The 21,232-nt window shown below is 43.8% G+C and overlaps 1 protein-coding gene across 1 annotated transcript in view; it reads right to left on the bottom strand.

Moving 5' to 3' along the window:
* Positions 1-17,334, bottom strand: part of LOC120052235 (zinc finger protein 827-like) — a 117,358-nt gene extending 100,024 nt beyond the window's left edge. Inside the window, exon 1 of the mRNA XM_038999058.1 lies at positions 17,031-17,334. Within this exon, the coding sequence (XP_038854986.1) occupies positions 17,031-17,073 (43 nt within the window). The 5' untranslated portion in view covers positions 17,074-17,334. The remainder of the gene's footprint in view (positions 1-17,030) is intronic.
* Between the last annotated feature and the right edge of the window lie 3,898 nt (positions 17,335-21,232).

Raw genomic sequence — 21,232 nt, 5'->3', positions numbered from 1 at the left:
GAGAGAGAGGCAGAGAGAGAGAGGCAGAGAGAGACAGAGAGAGAGAGTGGCAGAGAGAGACATAAGTAAAAGATGAAGAGGGTGGGTTCAAGACCACGGTCAAGTCTACCACTCAGACTGGCTATTTAAATCCAGCACAGCTACGGAACACACCACACAGCCAGCACAGCTTGAGCCACATCTGGGTTATCCCAGCATGCTCTCCTGTGACTAGGAGTGTCTGGCTGCTGTTGGCCTGGGTTAGGGGTTGTATACTGTACGAGGGGGGAAGAGTGGAGCGGTGTAATACGAGGGAAGAGGGGTGCGTGTAGTGAGGAGGCGGAGTGTAGAAAGGAGAAGGAGCCGTGGCGGTAATTAAGTGTCCATGCTGAGCCCTGGCGGGGGTTGCCATGTCCGCGGGCTATGCTAATGAGCCTGCCCTGCAGTCAGGGCTTCTGCCTTATTAGCGTGCGGCGCCGGACAATATGGTGGGAGAGACCCTAGCATCTAGCCCTGTCCACCAGCAGGCTCACGTCACTGTAAACGACTAGCAGTCAGCCCCCCCTCCTGGAGAGGAAGGTAATTCCATTCACTGGGACTTTCTCTCCATCTTCCTCTTCTCTTTAGTCTCGCCCTCACACTCAGTTTGTCCTGTTGGAAAAAGACTGAGCGCTTGTGTGTGTGTGTGAGTGAAAAAAACACAGACTCTCTAAATATAACCAGCTGGTTGTGCCTGAACCGGCGGTCGTAAATTCAAACCCCCTTCGCAGGACTTTATACGGGACACCAATAAGTTAAGTGCACATTTAACCCCCTTTTCTTTTGGGGGAAAAGAGTGAAATAATTGTCAGAGTGCATCTATCACGATACATCCCACGTTACAAAAGGCACCATGTCACTGACTGACTAGTCAGCTGTTTGTCATAAATCCTCACAGTCCCAAATGGCACCCTATTCCCTGTATAGTGCACTGCCTTTATAGTGCACTACATTTGACCAGAGCCCAAGGGGACTGTGAGTGAGAGACTGGTCTGAGATCAGTGATTGAAAGCGATAAAGACAGAGATATTCAGCTCTCAGTGCGGCTCACTGATCCAGGCTCAGAAGGACGGCGATGCGTGGGCAAACTCAAGAGGGTTCATGCCCTTTGGAGTTCTGGGAGCACCACCGGGCATTTACCAGTTTAAAAATACAGCACTTAACTAGAACTGTGCTTTTAACAGCCTGAGTTAGAAAGAAGCCCATACTCTAAAACATCTGCACCTATAGCAGGCTTATGTCCACACACAACTCTGTATATAACCCATTCTTAAACAACAAACACACCCATCACCTTTTATCCCATGTCAGAGCCAAAATGGCTACTCCATGGAAAACCCATCAGTCATGGTGGCTCAGGAGTTAGCCTAGACCAGGGTTTCCACAAACTGGGTCCCGGGGCCGCCCCTAGGTGCACGTTTTGGTTGAGAGGTTGGGAAACCCTGTTCTAGATCACACTCTCAGCATGGACCGGGATACGGGGTAGCTGTTGGGCTAAGCTATATACAGCAACTAGATTCAGCCACGGGACTATTGCTGTCGAAAAATAATTACAATAATTTGTACACTGCTAATTGACCACAACTAATCCCAAAAGAGATTGTATTTGAAAATAACAATAATTTCATACCTTTATTACAGACACAATCATATATTTATTTTTCTATTTGTGGGAATACTTGGGAACAGATTTACTAAATTAAACACATTTTTGCTGAATTCCTAATGATTTTACAGTCTTTATTTATTTTTGTAATTATTTTTTTTACTTTGATGGGACCACCAAAAATCTTTTACGGGCTGGTTTTGTCCCGTGGGCTGCATGTTGCCAACCCCTGCTATACAGTAATGTCTGTGGTTCGGTTCTGTCCGTCGTATTGAAATGTAGCGCAGCATATAACCATCTGTGCACTGTTGGCCTTGGCCCCGGCAGTTTGTGGGTACTTCGGGCCTCGTGCCAGAGGTGAAAGAGGAAGGAGAAGTGTTCTTGGAAGAGAATGAGTCGACTCGAGGCCCCCAGACCTCTGAAATTCCTCAGCGCAGATGAAGCGCCCTTCGCACTCGCGTTTATTTTTCCCGTCCATTTTTAGAATTTCAATTTTTTTTTATGTTACAGAAACAACACATGCCCATAATCTTAGACGTGCCATCAAAGCTCCTCACAGAGCACCAAAAACAACCGCCAGGGAGAAACACACTTTCACTACAGAAATAGGCTCAGATCTCACCGAGTGCCTGTAATCGCAATTAACAGGGTATTTCTTAATTTACCATTCAGCCCAGGCCCTAAAATTAACACCCGCCACCTACCAAATGCAGGTAGATTTTTGCGCTGGCGGGTAAGATGTCTATTTCACCAGCCACGTTGGCGGGTGGTCAGGGCTCCACAGTGCGGGCATTTCACTCACATTTGTGAATAAAAATAGTAATGTACCATCACATTTATAGTAAAATGAATGCTGCAGTAGCTGTTTCAAAGTATTTCTGCAGTTTTGTTTCATAGCTGGTAAATGAATATGGCACAAAGTCAAAGAACTACACTATGTAGCTTATTCTCGCCCTTAAAAGGACAGGTGAAATGTGATATTTTGGTTAATATAACAACTTCTCACTAGTAATACATTTACTGTTTTAAAAACATTACAAAGCATGCTCATCGATTATTTTGTGTTTTGTTGGTGTCATTTTAGCGCGGGGGGTGGGGGGGGGTATTATGGCTGGTAAAAATGTGAGTGGCTGGTGGACCAAAAAGTACATTTTATACCCTTATTCAGCCTAAACATTACCATGGTGAACCATAAAAAGTACATTTTATACCCTGATTCAGCCTAAACATTACCATGGTGAACCAAAAAAGTACATTTTATACCCTGATTCAGCCTAAATATTACCATGGTGAACCATAAAAAGTACATTTTATACCCTGATTCAGCCTCAACATTACCCCATGGTGAACCATAAAAAGTACATTTTATACCCTGATTCAGCCTTAACATTATCATGGTGAACCATAAAAAGTACATTTTATACCCAGATTCAGCCTCAACATTACCATGGTGAACCATAAAGAGTACATTTTATACCCTGATTCAGCCTCAACATTACCATGGTGAACCATAAAGAGTACATTTTATACCCTGATTCAGCCTCAACATTACCATGGTGAACCATAAAGAGTACATTTTATACCCTGATTCAGCCTCAACATTACCATGGTGAACCATAAAGAGTACATTTTATACCCTGATTCAGCCTCAACATTACCATGGTGAACCATAAAGAGTACATTTTATACCCTGATTCAGCCTCAACATTACCATGGTGAACCATAAAAAGTACATTTTATACCCTGATTCAGCCTCAACATTACCATGGTGAACCATAAAAAGTACATTTTATACCCTGATTCAGCCTAAACATTACCATGGTGAACCATAAAAAGTACATTTTATACCCTGATTCAGCCTCAACATTACCATGGTGAACCATAAAAAGTAGCAGTAGTACAACAGTGAAAGCTATAAGACAAGGATACATTATGACGCTTAATACCACATTTGCATTATTTTCATAACATTGAAAGAGGTCACAAGGACAGTTGACAGGATAAAGTTGTCATAGAAACTACAACCAGTGGATAGCATTGAAGAGAGGTCAGGGCTAGGTTTTCCAAAAGCATCGTAGCACTAAGAAACTAAATGGACAAAATATGATCTTAGTGCTACGATGCTTTTGGGAAACCCAGCCCAGGTAGGCTACATTGACTGGGCTATACTTTTACTGCCACTTGCATACTTGGTAGATAGCCCATTTTGATATAGGCCAGTCCTAGGTTACTTCTCTCAGGTGAAAACAACAGTTTCAGTGTACTTCAGTCCAAAGTTGCCTCAGATTTGGCAACCGCCACAAAGCAAGGCCTATTTCTCAGAGGTTGACGGACAACTAGCTTTCAGATGTAAATCAATGGGAATAATTGCGTCTCATTACAGTTGTCACAGTGCTAAGAATAATGTCCATAATACACTGACATTCCCTTAGCATCCTCACTATGTCCCCAATCATAGATAGGTACTAGTATGTATGTAAGCTATGTAGATTATTGGAGTACAGTTAGAGCTGTAGCGGTCACGACATTTTGTCAGACGGTTATTGTCACGCAAATGACTGTCGGTCTCACGGTAACTGACCGTTAATTACCATAAACACATTTAGTATCTCCAGGTCTCCAGCACACAAGCCGCTGATGAGTGCCTTGGGAACATCAACATTTAAAAAGGTCTAATAAATCAATTTAATATACACCACCACAATCAATCTATTATCTATTTAAGGCAGGTTTAAAGCAACATTCTGATATGAAGAAAATGTATTTCAGTAGAGCAGAATATGAGTTGGCCTACTGTATGTTATCTGGCTACGTACCATGCCATAGACTGTAGGCTAGTTCAGTTACCAGGCAATATACACTTACTATAAAAACATATCTAAAATAATAATAAGAATATCATTTAATTTAGGTGAATAAAATAGAAAGGATATTTTTCCCATTCTGGAGCGAGTGCACATATGAAGTATGTATGTTGAGCATAAAGTGACCATTTGAAACAGATTAAATTGATTTAGAGTTATTTGGGAACTTTAATTGTGACTGATACAAACACTAGAATGTGTTAGAAATCAGAACATATATGGGCTGCATGATGTGACTATAGACTATTGATGATTTGAGAAAGTATCAAAACAAGCTTATGCTCTGTTCCTTGCCTCAGGCTACACAGCTGTTCTCTCATCAACTGATCATATTTTCACCCATCAGACTATTCTCAATTTAGTCTGGTCTTTACTAATATGTAAAATTAGTTTTGATTTAGAATGGCCCATTATCAAATGGGCAGGAACAGGGGCAATCGATATGCACTCGAATAGCGAATGGGAACCGCTTCCCGCAGTTCGTTTTTCCAATCATGCCGGGTAGGCTTCTCCGGTTACATAGCACAGCTGAGAAATACATATAGGAGCAGCTGGGATCCTCCTCTTTTTAGTGGCAGCTATCAAAACTCTGCTTTCACACGGGATGACATATAGAAACATCTGGGCTTAGAAGAACACTTATTTATTTGTATTTCTTCATTTAGATTATTTATGGATTATGAGTATGTTTTAAATTATTATTATTACAGCTAGGTATTACTGCACTATTGGAGCTAGAAACAAGCATTTCGCTGCACCTGCGAAAACATCTGCAAATCGGTGTATGTGACCACTAAACTTTGGATTTGATTATTTCACACCTCGCATCAACCGTTTGAGAAGCAAGCAGCCTCTCTCTGCGTGACAGGTCATATATAGGCATATGCATAAACTAGCAGGCCATTAGGACCTGATGGAGGGACAATAGAGTACTGAGTACCAGAAGATAATTGAATATTGTGCTTTTGCCGTAAAGCTTTTTGAAATCTGACACAGCGGTTGCATTAAGAACAAGTGTATCTTTAATTATATGTAAAACATGTATCTTTCATCAAAGTTTATGATGAGTATTTATGTTATTTGATGTGGCTCTCTGCAATTTCTCCGGATATTTTGGAGGCATTTCTGAACATGGCGCCAATGTAAACTGAGGCTTTTGGATATAAATATGAACTTTATCGAACAAAACATACATGTATTGTGTAACATGAAGTCCTATGAGTGTCATCTGATGAAGATCATCAAAGGTTAGTGATTAATTATCTCTATTTCTGCTTTTTGTGACTCCTGTCTTTGGCTGGGAAAATGGCTGTGTTTTTCTGTGATTTTGCAGTGACCTAACATAATCGTTTGTGGTGCTGTCACTGTAAAGCCTATTTGAAATCGGACACTTTGGTGGGATTAACAACAAGATTACCTTTAAAATGGTATAAGATACATGTATGTTTGAGGAATTTTAATTATGAGATTTCTGTTGTTTGAATTTGGCGCCCTGCACTTTCACTGGCTGTTGTCATATCATCCCGTTAACGGGATTGCAGCCATAAGAAGTTTAAAACTGCATTGTTGGTTAAAGGCTTGTAAGTAAGCATTTCACTATCGTAGTTGGCGCATGTGACAAATACAATTTGATTTGATTAGCAACCTGATCGTTAGTGAGTTGGGTACTACCAACGCACGACCAGAGTGCATAAGAGCAGATTCTCGTGACTCGACGGTTATGTGGAATTTGACTGCGATTATGACTCATGACTGCCGGTGTGGCGTTAATACGATCACCGTAACAGCCCTAAGTACAGTTCACTCACTGTGCCAAAAAATACAGTAAACCCTAAATTTAGGCTACAGTACGATATTGCTGTAGAGTTCCTATTTACAGTATGTGAACGCTTCATTACACTCAAATGTAGGACTATAAATAATTACTAAAGGGGAACCTTGCCAGGATCCATCCCATAAATTTGGTATCACGACTTTGAAGGTAATTTGTCAAGACTTTCCTGTAGTAGATATGTGCGCCACGACACAACACTGTTCCAGAACAGAACAGATACAGCCCTGTTAATGGTAAAACAACAGGAGGACTGATGTCAAGAACTAAGAGGTGGCTGTCACTAGTTACCACAGCCACAAAGTCAAAATTGGCTGTATAATTTCATGAAAACAAACATGAGCTTTTTGGTCTTCATTTAAGGTCAGGGCTAGGCGTAAGGTTAGCAGTGTGGTTAAGGTTAGGTTTAAAATCCTATTGTAGAAATAGGCAGGGTTTAGCCATAATCATGACTTTGTGGCTGTAGTAGCTAGTGACGACCCTAAGAGGTGGGCTTACGCTAAGTAGCAATGACGCTAACATAGCTAGCACCACTAGTACGTCACATTCTGGCACACACACTGAGGGGCAGGCTGCCCACTTAGACACAGAGAGGAGTGAGAGAGCAGAGCGCAGTGTGTGTATGGGCCATACGGTATGAGACAGGGGGGGGGGGGGGGGGGGGGGGGCGGTCCTCCAGCCAGCCAGCGTAAATCACACTGAGCCCACTGGCACAAGAACACGGTCGACCAGTCCCACTACAGCAGCCAGTCACCCCCAGAGAGAGAGAAAGAGGGAAAGAGAGAGATGGTGGGTGGTTGTGAGAAAGTGGGTGAGAAGGAGAAACTGTGTGTGTTACTGACTGTGGGTGTAAGAGACAGTGTGAGAGAGAGGCACTATGTGTGTCTGTGTGTATGAGAGAGCGAGTGAGCATGGAGTGAAGAGCTGAGCGATAGAGAGCTGGGGGGGGGGGGGCGAATGAATCGGAAAAATATGGCTTTTTCTATGGTGGTATTGGGTTGACAACAGTTTGGCAGAGGCGCCTGAGGCAGTGCCTGCTTGGATTCTAGCCTGTCACTCAGGACAGGGACACTAATCAGGATTGGTCCCGGTCCCTTCTTCCTCTTCCCTAGGAATAGCGGAGGAGGGGGGAGCCAGAGCCAGTTTGCGTCCATTAGAAAAAGGGAGAGAAAAAAAAGAGGGAAGAATCGCAGTGGCACAGCAGGAGAGGCTAACCTTCATTTGCATGCAGGTCCAGGGGAGGAAGAGGTGGGGGGGAGCTGTTTCTGTTTCCAATCTCCATGTTAAAACGCCTGGCCAGGGCAGCCAGTGGGAATGAAGAGGCATTGTTCGCCCGCCGCTGCTCCCCGTCACACCTAGGCTACATCTCAAATGACACCCTATTCCCTACATAGTGCACTTCTTTTGGCCAGGGCCCGTAGGCTATGAAGGGAATTGGATGTCATTTGGAACACAGACCAATACCCATCTCGCCTTTTCTCGCATTCAAGGTATAAAAGACATGTCCTGCGTGGCAGATAATGTCGATCTCAAATCCTGACCTGAAATCTATACAGACCAGACATTGATGTACGTCTGTTGTTTGTCTTGTGTGCACTGCATCCATATCCATCCAGCCTTTTCTGGTTCCGTCCACATCCGTCATAACCAGGTTGTGACCTGAAAGCTGCAGCATTCAAAGCCTTGTCGTTGTCTTTCACCCGTGAGAGAGGCCGTTCTCTGCGGCATAACGATCGCTATGACAACCATCACTTAAGCCCTCCGGGTACATCTTGTTTCTGAAGACCTCATCACTGACTGGGAGGGTCATCAAGGTCAATCCACTGGCTCTCACAAGAGATGCTACATGAGAACAACTAAAATGTACTTCCGCCAAAAAAGGATGAGGCAGTTCCTGGCCAAAGGACCAGAAGGAGAGGAAAAAGAAGAGGGAGGGATTACTGGGATGCTTCCTTTGGCCCAGAGTTGACGAACACAAAGTCTGGCTGTGCGTGCCAAATTAGGTTTTTAAGCATTTTTTTTTTTTTTCGGGGAGGATTTGTCGCTAATCTAGAAAACCTTCTGGTAGGAAGTGTCAATACATCTGGTGCTGACCACTCCCCGTAGAGTGCAGGGATTAATGACCTAGGCTGTGTCCCAAATGCCACCCTATTCCCTATATAGTGCACTACCTTGGACTAGGACCCATGTAGGGAATAGGGTGGCATTTGCAGATGCAACCCTAGCAATCTGAACCAACAACTGACTGACTTGTCCATTGAGAACACACTGGTAATTCAGGAATTAGGCATTTGTCTTCATTTTTTGATGACGAGATATCTGGCTAATTAGAATGTCTGAGCCGTCATGATGAGTGATACTCGTCTAGTACTAGACGTTCAATAATGCACCGCGATGAGGACGAATCAGATGGCAAAATGCCCTTGTTTAGACAACAATGGGATAACGCTAGAGAACCTGAGCCTCTCTACCTCAAGGTCACAGCGGTTCACTCAGAAGACGTGGTGAAGTCATCATCTGCATTGTGCCAAATGGAAGGGCATTCTCCGCACGTGGCAGCCACAGAATCATCAGCGCCAGGTACTCACCTGCGTTTCAGCGTCGTAAATAACCTCCACTCGCCCCGCCCGCCACTGACAATGGCTTTCACAGAGATGACTTCACGTCAATGAATTTAACTTATCTGGTCTGGAGTGGTGCTTTGTTGTAACACGGCCAAACGCTTCCACTCTCTCTGGATGTGATATATTGTTTCCCTTGAGAGCCTTACATACCGTGTGGTTCCACTACTCTGCATCTGCCTGGTCTGACTGCCTCGGTCCCTCTGTCCTGCCTCGTTCATTCCTGGCACTTTGAATCTCCCCGCGGCAATGAAACGGCCCCAATCAAGGCCCCAAAACCCCCCACAAAGCAGCCAGACACAGCTGTTAGCCTGGCTAGTTAAATGCATTAGTGTGGCAGACTCGCTCTTCACTGCTCAACGTAACTGTACAGTACAGTGTTGTGGAAGGAGGTACTGACTAGGCTTGGGCATTATACCATACATACTATATCCCGGGTATTTGGAAAAAGCCACGGGATGGTTTTTCAATACCGTCAAAATGGCTTCTTTGAAGTTTAAAAATAAATGTGAATATTTGTAGCTACTTTTTAAGTTAATACCTGCGGTCAAATACGTTAGGAGTGCAATTACGTTAGGAGAAAAAGTAGATTGTGTCCTTCATTTCACCTGTCACATTATTTTACATTATGAAGCTTACCATAGTTCCCCAGAACAGTTCAGCCTGTCATGTGTTTGTAAATAGCACAACGGGAGAAAGTGGGAGCTGGTGAGTCCATAGCGTTTGATATCCATCGGCGAGTCTCTGGTCGTGTCACACTTGACACTTACATGCGACTTCTGCTATCAGAATACGAAGATCGCATTGAATAGATGGGTCTAGATGCACAAAAGTGGCTTTGTGGTGTGATTGTGTTCAGATCTGTCTGACCACTTCAGGAGCTGGTCAGGGCTGCATTGTGTACAGATTTCTCCTCAGTCCGGACGCAGTCAGGCTACCGAAAGCGCATACAGTGGGCGACGTCATCAGCACTCTTTCCACAAGTCTCCAGAAAACTTTGTTTTGGGACCGAGGGGGACCTTTTCATTATAAACGTAGGAGGAAACGCGTGGAACGTGTTTGCTGGACTCAAGTGCTAGCCAGCTAATCTTCAAAAAAACGTTTTTGTTTGGCTAGAGTTATGCTAACCCGTTTGCAATCTCTTTAGCGTTGCTTGCTGGCTAGCTACAGAGGTTAGCTGGCTAGTTAGCTACAGTAGTAAGCTACTGCCATCAGTTGTTGCGTTATCATTTTTGGCCTATTCCACCATTTGTAGAATGCATACTGGCATTTGAATATAGCGTGGGAAAAGGGAATCTGGACACACTTAAATGTAGGTGTAGACGCATGACGTGTTCGGAATTCCATGATCAGAACTTTATGATCAGAATACTAAAGCTGCACGAACTGTCAAGTCTAGACACTGCCTCTGTTGTGTGGCGCACATGAGGTGAGGAAGTTACGCTTGTATGCAATTCACTACCAAATGTTTGCCATCAGATACCTTATAACGGTACAGAGTTATCTGTTCAGCTGCTGTTTTTTCTCTGTGCTTCCTAGTACCGTTTTTTCTCCTCCCCTCTGCTTTGTGTGCACATGCTGCTCTTCCTTCAAATAAGCATGCATCACAACTTTTTCATTTGCACAATTTCTCTTGTTCAGTTTCACTTGTACCCACTCAATGAAAATGACATTTGGTAGCGTGCTTGGATAACTTTATGAGCTGGATTTGCCTGTCTTTGCAATTAGTTTGTTCATTTTCGCTTGTTAGCATTCAGCTAAAAGCATCTATTTGACTTTGATATTACTTGTGCTACTTCTGTGAGCATTCTGGTAATAGATGCGCAATGTGCATTTTTGTGTTTTTAGCGCCCCCTTGTGTGCTATGCCGTGATACCGTAAATCCCAGGATGCCAGAAGAACAGTACGATGGTATGAAAATCTGGATACTGCCTAAGCCTAGTACTGACTTCCAGACCAGAGGGGACAGAGTTTGCCTGGCTGCTGCTGCCAAAGGCTAACAAGAGCCTGGCAAGTGTGGGGGCCTCCTGGCCTCTCTTCCACCCACACAGGAAGTGAGGTCATGACATTAGCACTCCGCCATGCTAGAGTGCTCTCCGCCAGGGCGCCAAGATCAGCGTGTTGGACGAGAGCCATTTTAAGCCCCCCTAACAACAACATACATCAAGACAGTAGAGCTACGTAAAATGACCATGTATTTCAAACCTGGCAACACAGAGAGTGGAGTGCAGTTATTTGGTTATACAGGGCAACCAAGACTGGCCCCTTGGCAAGGGCCATCAAACGCAGTGACCGAATCAGTATCCACTATCTAAACTAAAAAGGCCTCACCACCAAAGGAAAGAAAAATCTATGCCAACCTAAGCAAAAACCCTCCTCTGATTTCACGCACCAGTTAGACGCGTACCACATGCTCCGAAATATCCCCAGGCCTACAGCTATGGCTTTCTTCTCAGAGACAGTTGAGGAGACCTCTCTAATTCTCTGCGATGTCATTTCCATCTCTCTTTTAAGAGTGAAATGAGCCTCGATAATAAATCACATCCCTGTTTAGAAGCAGAGGCAGCAGTCTGGCACGACTGGCCGACTAGAGCTTCCTGCTCCCCAGACCTCCCTCCTCTCTCTCCTTCTCTATATCTCTACATCCCTCACGCCTGTTAAAGGCCTGTCCTGCAGGGCCCTAGATGCACTTTGTGTGGTACAACAGAGAAAACCGCCCAGAGCTCTTAGCAGCTTCCCCACCACCTCCTCCACCACCACCAGTACTCTCCCTCTCTCTTCCCCTCTGTCTTTCCCAGCTGCACCAGCGAGCTGTTCGCAGTTCCTTATGAACTGCGGCCAACTGAGAGCCTGTGCTACTCCTGTGAGATTGGTATTACTCAGTGCCGGGGCTACGTCCTAGCCAAAGGGCTGCTCTCCGAAGCTGTACATCTCCCTGTTGTGGCTTGTCAACATGGAGAAAATCGTTACCAAGGCTAAGGCACTTCCATTCCACACGGAGGAGTAGGAGGGGGGGGGGTTGATTGAGACCAGGTAGGTACTGTGTGGAACAGATTGCTGGTAACTTTGTGATATATTTTTAGGCCTCCTAGTGGACATGGTGGACCTTTCATTTGTTCTGTTAAATTAGGTCAATGTAAAATACAGAGGGCACGCTGAAGATGTTGTTCGAGAGGGACCAGATCAAGTGTCATGGCCGACAATCAGGTGGGGAAGTCATCCCTGGATCTTTGTCAAGAAACCGCTCTAATTAAGCCTAACTGAATAAGTATTATGGGGGAAGGCAATGGACATCCCTAAATAATTACTTTAGGAGATTTGCATATTATGCTTCCCTGAGTCCCTTTTGTTGGGCATAAAGAATTCCTATCTTAAATTACCTGCTTAGTACCTCTAGTGAGTTTGACACTTGATGAAAAGTGTGTCCAAAACAGTTAATTACTCACAAGTAGCCCCCTGAAGTTATTGTGAAGCGAGTTGCTTATCAGACATGTTTTTGTAATTACTCAGGGCATTGGAAATTAAATGAAGTATCACCTCATTGACAACCTTGATTCAAAAGAGCATTCTGAATGAATTGGAGGGATTCTCAGTGGATGCTAGGCATGGGCGATATACCATTTATACCGTACACTGAGGTATTTTGAAATACCGCCGAATGATTTTCAATACCTAAAAAAAAATTAAGAATATATATTTTTTTTAATGTTTGAGGGTTGGGGGATGCATGCTACGCCACTGTTTATAACGGAAAGTTAAATATGCACTGAACAAAAATATTAATGCGTAATGTGTTGGTCCGATGTTCATGAGCTGAAATAAAAATTAAAGAAAAGTTCCATGTGCACAAAAAGCTTATTTCTCTCAAATGTTATGCACAAATTTGTTTACACCCCTGTTAGTGAGAATTTCTCCTTTCCCAAGATAATCCATCCACCTGACATATCAAGAAGCTGGTTAAACAACATGATCATTACACAGGTGCACCTTGTGCTGGGGACAATAAAATACAACTTTAAAATGTGCAGTTTTGTCATACAACACAATGCCACAGATGTCTCACATTTTGTGGGAGCGTGCAATTGGAATGCTGACTGCAGGAATGTCCACTAGAGCTGTTGCCAGAGAATTGAATGTTAATTTGCTCTACCATAAGCTGCCTATATATTTTGACTCGGTAACGGTTGCTACAGAAACGGTATGACAGTATGAAAATCTGCATACCGCCCAACCTTAGTGGATGCCCATTGGAATCCTGACAATACCTGCAGGCCTTGGTATTGCCAGCCAGCCTACCTGTTTGATGCAGAAAGCAACAACACATTTTAAATGTGTATTGATCAAACCCCAGAAGCTTCTCTGGAACCACGCCCATTATAAAGTTAACTTACCCCACCAACTTTCATTTAAGATCAACCGCTGTAGCGGCCTCCCAATTACTATCCATTCAATTCTCCATCAAGTCACTGAGAGACTGAATGGGGACAGTTTTAGGCCTACCCACTGAATCTGAATGGTGTTGACCGCGGCGGGTCTCAAACTCCGCTCTATGTAAGCGTATGCTGAAGGAGGCATCCCACCACCTTCCTCCTGCCCTTTAATTCATTTCTAAGTGAAAGCCTGTGTATCATTATTCGCTTCAGCTCCAGTCGGCAGACACCGCGGTCCATGAGAGCCCGCGCCCCGTCAAGTTGAGGGGTGGTGGGGGGTGGAAAGTGGCGGAGGGGGATTCTTGGCAGAAATTCCCCACAAATTTGATGCCAAGAGCAAAATGGAAACCTCCCCTCATTTTCCTTTCCCCTTAATCCAATGTTTTCAAGCCCCGGCCCCGCCAAGGTCATTATAATCATAGAAAGTGGAAGGGCGCCAGTGACCCGCCATTACAGTAAGGTACAGAACCACCCAGCCATTGGCTGGTGGTGAGGAGGAAAGCAGAAGAGCACTCGGTCGGTCGGGTAAAGGCAGGGGCTAAAATCCCTCCATTTCAAATGCAGATAACCTGAGGAACCAGCAGAGGAGGAGACAGGGAGAGGAGAAAATGTCTCCCTCTCTCGCTCTCCCAGTGCCCCTGACCTTTTGCCATTCATGATCGGGTATCTCTCTCTCTCATTTATTTTTAGCTTACAATTCGTATCCATATCTTGAGTTTAAGCCTACTTCAACATTTATTCAGGAGATAGGCCCTATAGCCTAAAGCTAATTCAGAATGGTTGCGAAATTATCAAGAGTAGAGAGAGGTTTAAGAATTAATATTTGGTGACATAACAGAAGTATGACCAATGACCTAGAAACCTCTGGGCCTGAAAGAATGCTGCTTGCGTTGACAATATTTCAAAACCGACCTCCAGCATAATCTACACGTAAATAAAAGGGTACTACGTTTACATGTAAAAATCTCTTTGCTTTATCCAAGTGATAATTTTACCGTCAATATTTACAGTAAGTAATCGGCCAATAGAATTCAACATAGATAATCATGCGCGTACCAAAATCATAACGAGTGGCCGTTTTCATTGTGCGCCAAAGGTCATGTTTACTTGTCTGAGTGAGGGCGCTGCACTGTACTGTGACCTCCATGGCCAGCTTGAGAGTATGTGTGTGTACCCTCTCTCACATGCCATGTATGCTAATATACACAGCATGACGCTTGGCCTGCACAGATCACAAAGCAGAGTACACAACCCCAAATATCTAGACCTGCATGTGTCTGGGCTAAGATAAAGCACCTTTAGTAGTTTAAAGGCAATGTGTAATCGTGCTCTTTTCACCACAGGGCCTCAGTACAGATGCAGACATCTGAACTTCCATATTGTGCTTGTTCCTGGCACGTGACCAATCGGTGTAGGTGTTGTTAGCTGAACAATGAAAACAAACAGACAGTCGGCCAATGAGGTGAAGTGGCACTGACTTCCAGTCAGTGTGGGAGGAAAACCTATACAGAATAAATAAATAAAAGGTTGTCCTGTATCATTTTTGTGATTGAATAGGGGGAGAAGTAAAAGATTGGCCACAACTTCTTAAAGAGAAAAGGCTTTCTCTTTTTTAAGATATGAAATCCTGTAATTGATGCATACAATAGGCTATTACATGATGTAACATGTTTATAACATTAATTAATCCAGGGGTGTCAAACTCATTCCATGGAGGGCCTAGTGTCTGCTGGTTTTTGCTTTCGGTGAAGACCTAGACAACCAGGTGAGGGGAGTCCCTTACTAATCAGTGACCTTCATTCCTTAATCAACTACAAAGGAGGAGCGAAAACCCACAGACACTCGTAAAACTAATTTCATGGAGGGCCATGTGACCTAACCCATATAATAGAACTAAATAGTTGGAGCCCCAGGGTACTGTATGGTGCGTCAGTCAGTGGAGGCTGGCGGGAGGTGCTATAGGAGGACAGGTTCATTGTAATGGCTGGAATCAAACATCTGGAAACCACGTTTGACCATTCTATTTATTCCATTGCAGCCATTACAATGAGCCCGTCCTCCTATAGCTCCTCCCACCAGCCTCCACTGATGTCATTATACGCTACAGAGCATGACCTGCTCCGTCCACTCCAGCGGCGTTTGTAGGTACGTACATTCGCCGTCAGTAACATGTGAGTGAGAGCTTACTGTCCAAATATCACTCTCTCACTACTGCTCTCACCCAGCCAACCGACGCAATTTCTCAAGTTCAACTCTGGGTCAAACACCTGAGCGCTGTATCAGTGGATGAGGAGAGAATGGTCTTATTTTGGGGATGTTTTATGACTCTGAGACTGGATATGTGGACGTTTGTAGTAGCCTAAATACTCACACGTGGAAAGAGGACACGAATAGCTCACACTATGGCACTACAAATGCTAATTTGATATTTACTGCACTGTTTTCACATTTTGTATACCTTATACAACAAAGTATACAAATCCCCTTTTGATCACAGCTAGTAATAGCACTGAACAGTTGCATTGTTTGACATTTAAGAAAGACTACACTGTGTCATTATGGTACATTCATTAAGTCATCATTGATTTATGAGATTAATTACATTTGCATACCAATATAACTCATTAAGCTATGTTCTTACGCAGGTCTTCAGGACATTGCACTACAGCAGGGGAAATTGCCACACTAAGCCAATTCCTCTGTGATCATTTTATCCACACATTCTACCTAGAAGTCATCCTCTAGCGGCCGAAGTGTGTCATTGCAGCTTTTCATTATTGGACTGATAAAAGCACAATCTAAACATCCAAGCTACACAGGGTCAAATGAACAATATATATACCAAAATCGCACATTCTGATGTACATTCGGAGTAACGACATAACGAGAAATGGGGAAAGTGCCATTTCTCGTCTCTAGCTCGCGTTATTGATCGTAGTCTGTCTGCAATGAATGGCTGCAAAGGGAAGGAAAAAAAACTGAACTTCAGGTGACCGACCATGGCTTTGACATAGCCTGCATGCAGACATGAACCTCGCTGAACTGGGCGGAAGAAAATACCTCTGCTTCAAAAAATAAATGATCTCCAGACTTTCAAGAACTCGACGTAAAAACAGAGCGAGCGCCTACCGAGGGAACCAATACACCCGTTTTGAGTGGTGAGAGAGAAAGTTAGACGTTTATATTAACAGAAATTTGAAGTTAGCTACCGAGCGTTGCTAGAAAGCGCGATTACTAGGAACACTGAGGCATGGTTAGCCCCGAGTCTGGCTTGTCTGATCCGACTGACCCTTCATTTTATTGCGGCCAGATTCTCAGATCCTCCCCTTTCTCCCCCGAAAGAGACTCGCTCGCACCGACAGATAAACGAAAACGCTCAGACATTATACCATATACAACCGATACACAAGCTATCTGACCGCAACCTTTAGGGGAAAGGGGACCTTTATCGATTATACTCGATTAAAGCCACGTACAGCTCATGCACTCGCTGGCTAGCTAACGTTACTCATCGCCAACAACATGGCTGCCTTGCTCAGACCTAAAAAAGGAGAAATAACCTACGCCGTGTCTTTGTCTGTTTCACCTCTTTAACCCTAAACTACTGCGCAAAACACACGAAGACCCATTAAAATTGCACAAAACCAGCAAACGACTTACGTGAAGGCAGGCGTTTGGGTTGCTCCTGCTTCCTCCTTGGCATTTTCCCCCTTTTTGTCACATTCTCCTCCTTGTTTTAGGGATAAGAAGAAAAAAGGTTTTTTCCCATTGAGATTGTAGGCGAGAGTGATGGCAGGGACTGTATACCTGGCTTGTCCTCGCGGTTTAAAGTGTATTGTTGGGTATAGGACCACGGGAGGAGGAGGGTTCTGTGCTGTTGTTGTTGCCGTGTCTTGACTATGGCTGCTCTCTGTGTAAGTGTGTCTCCGAGCCCCTAACTAACACTAATGCAGGGATCAAAGGGCAGCAACAGCAGAGCAGACACACACACGCTCACACACACTAGCTCGCACACACGCTCTAGAGGAGCTCGCCCGCGATAGCAGCGTAGAAACGGACAAGGTGCCCCCAAGCTTACAGGGTGTATTGCTGACTGCAAAACCCCTACATATTTTTTAACATTTATTTGATAACTTCTATAAATAATAAATAAGGCAAAGATACTGAAATACAGTATCAGTACAGTATTTTTCATATTGATTGCATTTCATTTTTTATTTATATTACACATACATTATAAATATATTTTCAAAATGTGAAATGTACATTTCCTGAATTGATGAAATTATGGATTGAATAGTAATTCAGAAGCCCAATGGAAATCCCAGTTTCCCCAAATAAATAATTATGATTAATTTCCATGAAACATACATTTGAAATGAACCCTTTCATTTTCACTCTTGCATAACCTCCATATTCATTAGGCTACAGATGCACACATTTCATTTCTTGCTATTGTTCTTATTTTTTTCAATGCCGTATGTCACATGAACTGTAAATAACTGCTGCTCTAACTTCCCCTGGTCTCAACAATAGTGTAACACTCCTCTGTGGAAAAAAAAAAGAATTAGCTAAAGTAGAAAACAACACTTTATTGCATTTCCACGTTGTGTTTTGTGTCTCATTGTACATGTAACAGCAATGGCGTTTACCTAAGAGTTGAGTTCACCCCCAACGTATCCCTCTGTAAATCATGTCATCTAAATTACTACATGTTTTACCCTTCATTTGTTGCATTTCCACGTTGGGTCATATCATATACATTTAATAACAACGTTGAAAATCGAAATCTCCATTCCTCTCCCTCGCGGTGGTGGCGTTGGGTTGAGTTTTTCACAGCGCAGCCTGTCCCGTCTCTCTTCCTGCTGCTGGACTCCTGCAGGCTGTGTTCACTTGGCCCGGCACATTCTTTCACACCTCTCGGTGTGTGAGGAGAGCTGTGTCTTCATCCCTCCATCCTGCCATCCCTCCATCCCTTGCCACCTCCTCCCTCTGAGAGAATAGTCCTAAATGGCACCCTATTCCCTATAGAGTGCACTACTTTTGACCAGAGCCAATAGGGCTCATATGGCTCTGGTCAAAAAGTAGTGCACTCTATAGGAAACAGGGTGCCATTTGAGATGCAGATTATGAGAGGCGCAGGAGGCTCGTTACCGTGGCAATTAGCAGAAGCCCAAATTAGCCCTCCTGGCTGGACTGCCTGTATCATGTCCACAGGTGACACGGCCACTTTGCATTTTTCTAATTAGGAAAGAGCATAACATGATTAAAATGTCTATTATCTATCATAAAGGTCCAGAGAGAAGCGGGACAAGTCCTAGTCAAGTAACAGTAATCAGTAGACATATGTGGAGAACTCATGCGAGTCACATGACCACATTAGAACTACAAGAAAGAGGCCTAAGGAATGAGTATATTCTGTTGTGAAAATGTATTTTGTAAAAATCTTTTTTATTGTCAAATACACCGAATAAGTGCAGTGAAATGTGTTGTTTTACAGGTTCAGCCTTGGTAGTACGGTCAGACCTGAAGAAAATGAGGGTTAAGTGCCTTGCTCAAGGGCACATCGGCAGATTTGTCACCTTGTCACCTCGGGTATTCAAACCAGCGACCTTTCCGTTACTAGCTCAAACGCTCTAACTGCTAGGCTACCTGCTGCCCTATCTGCCATGCAGTGTGTGTATAGGCCGAACGTCACATATGGAAACGTGTGTTATTGTATAAAAGGTTCTGTTGAGGAAATCCAAGGTTAGTGATAATTCACAGTACATAGTGCATGTGCATGGCAGTAGGTTGAACTCTAGTGTACCTCCAGCCTCTCCACTCCTGTGTTGTGTTGAAAGGGACTAAACCATAGGGTGTCTGACACCAGTACAGGCGCAGGCATGTGTGAATATCTGTGTGTGTGTGTGTGTGTGTGTGGACAGCTGGGGTGTGTGCCTCACCTGCACCAGCAACTGAGCACTCATAACAGGGGACCAGGTGTTGACTGCCCACCTCTCCCTCCACCCACGACCAGCACGGTCACAGCATAGTTGGAAACGAGGGGTTAAATGTTCACTGTTGCTTCCATCCTACATACTGTACAGTCAGTCTGAAGCCAGATTGTTTCTTTTCCTGCTGTTGAGACTATACTGCATGTAATTACATATTAAAACATCAAAACATACTTTATATCTACACCATAAAACATGAAATATACTTTAGTAGCCTTTAGCCTATATCTTATCAGCCAATCTGTTAGACATCTGTGAAAGTTGTGATTACAAAGTTTACAGATGATACTCCTGATGAACAAGTGAAACTAAGCCTTCTTTGACAATGACATATTCATCCAGATCATTTGACACAATAAACTATGTCAACTCAAAGAGAGATACAGAGAGGAAGAGAGAGAGATACAGAGAGGAAGAGAGAGAGTGTGGCGGGCCGCAGTCATGTTTTTGTTCTCTGAGTAGAGGTTTGTCACCATGGCGAGGTCACAGTCTGTTCTCTGACCCCAACAATGCCAGGCCGCTGAGGTAATGCTGGCAACAAGACAATCCACTGATAGTAGCCATGGCAACGCCAGCATGACCTCACTCAGGGTTGCACCTAAAGGTCAAAGCTCTGACATCGTGCTCTATCAACGGTTCCGCAATCTATGTCAAATGTCTACGTTAGAATAACAACAGAGTAGGGAAAGTGAATCAATCAAAAGTGGCTTTTAAACTTCATTAGTGTAAGTGTTATTCATAATCACTTTTCTAATTACTTGGGAATCTATCGATGGGCACAAAACACATTTGCCACGCCTAGGCCGCAGTCAGTACTGCCCATGAATTTACATACATACATAAATATTAAATAGTGCCTAAACTCAATACAACTCGAACAGGGAGGCCTCATCACACCTGTCACAGCTAATATCCTTCCTCCTATACAATAATATATCATAATATATAATATAAGTAGCACAGTTTGTAGGAAATAAAATCCCCTTAGCTAATTATATTTCCTTTAGCTTTACTGATAACTGCCGTTGTTCCGCTGCTTTTTAAAAAATCTAATTTTGTCAGTTGGCATTAATACGACTTATTAAAATGCTTCCCTGCAGCGGCGTGGCAGTTAGCGAAATGGAAATTTCAGGTGCTTCAGCGGAGGATAGGGGAGGTGGATAAAGAGGAGTTTCTGTCTCAGGGTGCATGAGCCTGGCTTCTCCACTTTCTGCTCTCTCTCTCTATTCGTACTGTCCCATGTGACCTGGTCTAGGCTAGCTATAGCGCTAGGCTAACACTAGCTGGATGTAGCCTAGCCTTGGGGTAAACCGCAACATCTGTCCCCTGTCCAGCCACGACTGTCGCAGGCTGATAAATCCTCAAAAGGTGGCTGGTGCCAGGGTTTTCCGGGTATATATACAGACACACACCCCTTACACCAGGCAGGTCACCCGTGATTACAAGTCAGTATTCGACGTCCATGGAAACCGGCCACTAGGGGCAACAGTGAGCACTGTTACCTTCACATAGATTTTGGTTTTGCTAGGGTGTTGCGGACAGGGATGGAGGATGGGCGTAAGCATCCAAAGGAAGGCAAGTTCAAATCCAGCAATAGAAAGTTGTTTTTGATATTTTTGTTTTAAGCCTATCCCAAACCTTAATCCTTACCTTAACCATTTGGAGTTAATGCCTAAACTTACATTTGTTTGAACAACTTCCACATTTTTGTAAATTCTGACGTGAGACTGTGAGAGCTGGTAGCTCACACACCCCTCCCCTTCTGCTCACCCCAACTACTACTCCATACACCGCAACTACTCCATACACCTCAACTACTCCATACACCCCAACTACTCATACACCCCAATTACTCCATACACCCAA

Source organism: Salvelinus namaycush, chromosome 8, assembly GCF_016432855.1.
Source record: "Salvelinus namaycush isolate Seneca chromosome 8, SaNama_1.0, whole genome shotgun sequence".
Taxonomy (NCBI): Eukaryota; Metazoa; Chordata; class Actinopteri; order Salmoniformes; family Salmonidae; genus Salvelinus; species Salvelinus namaycush.
This window is presented reverse-complemented; position numbering and strand designations above follow the sequence as displayed.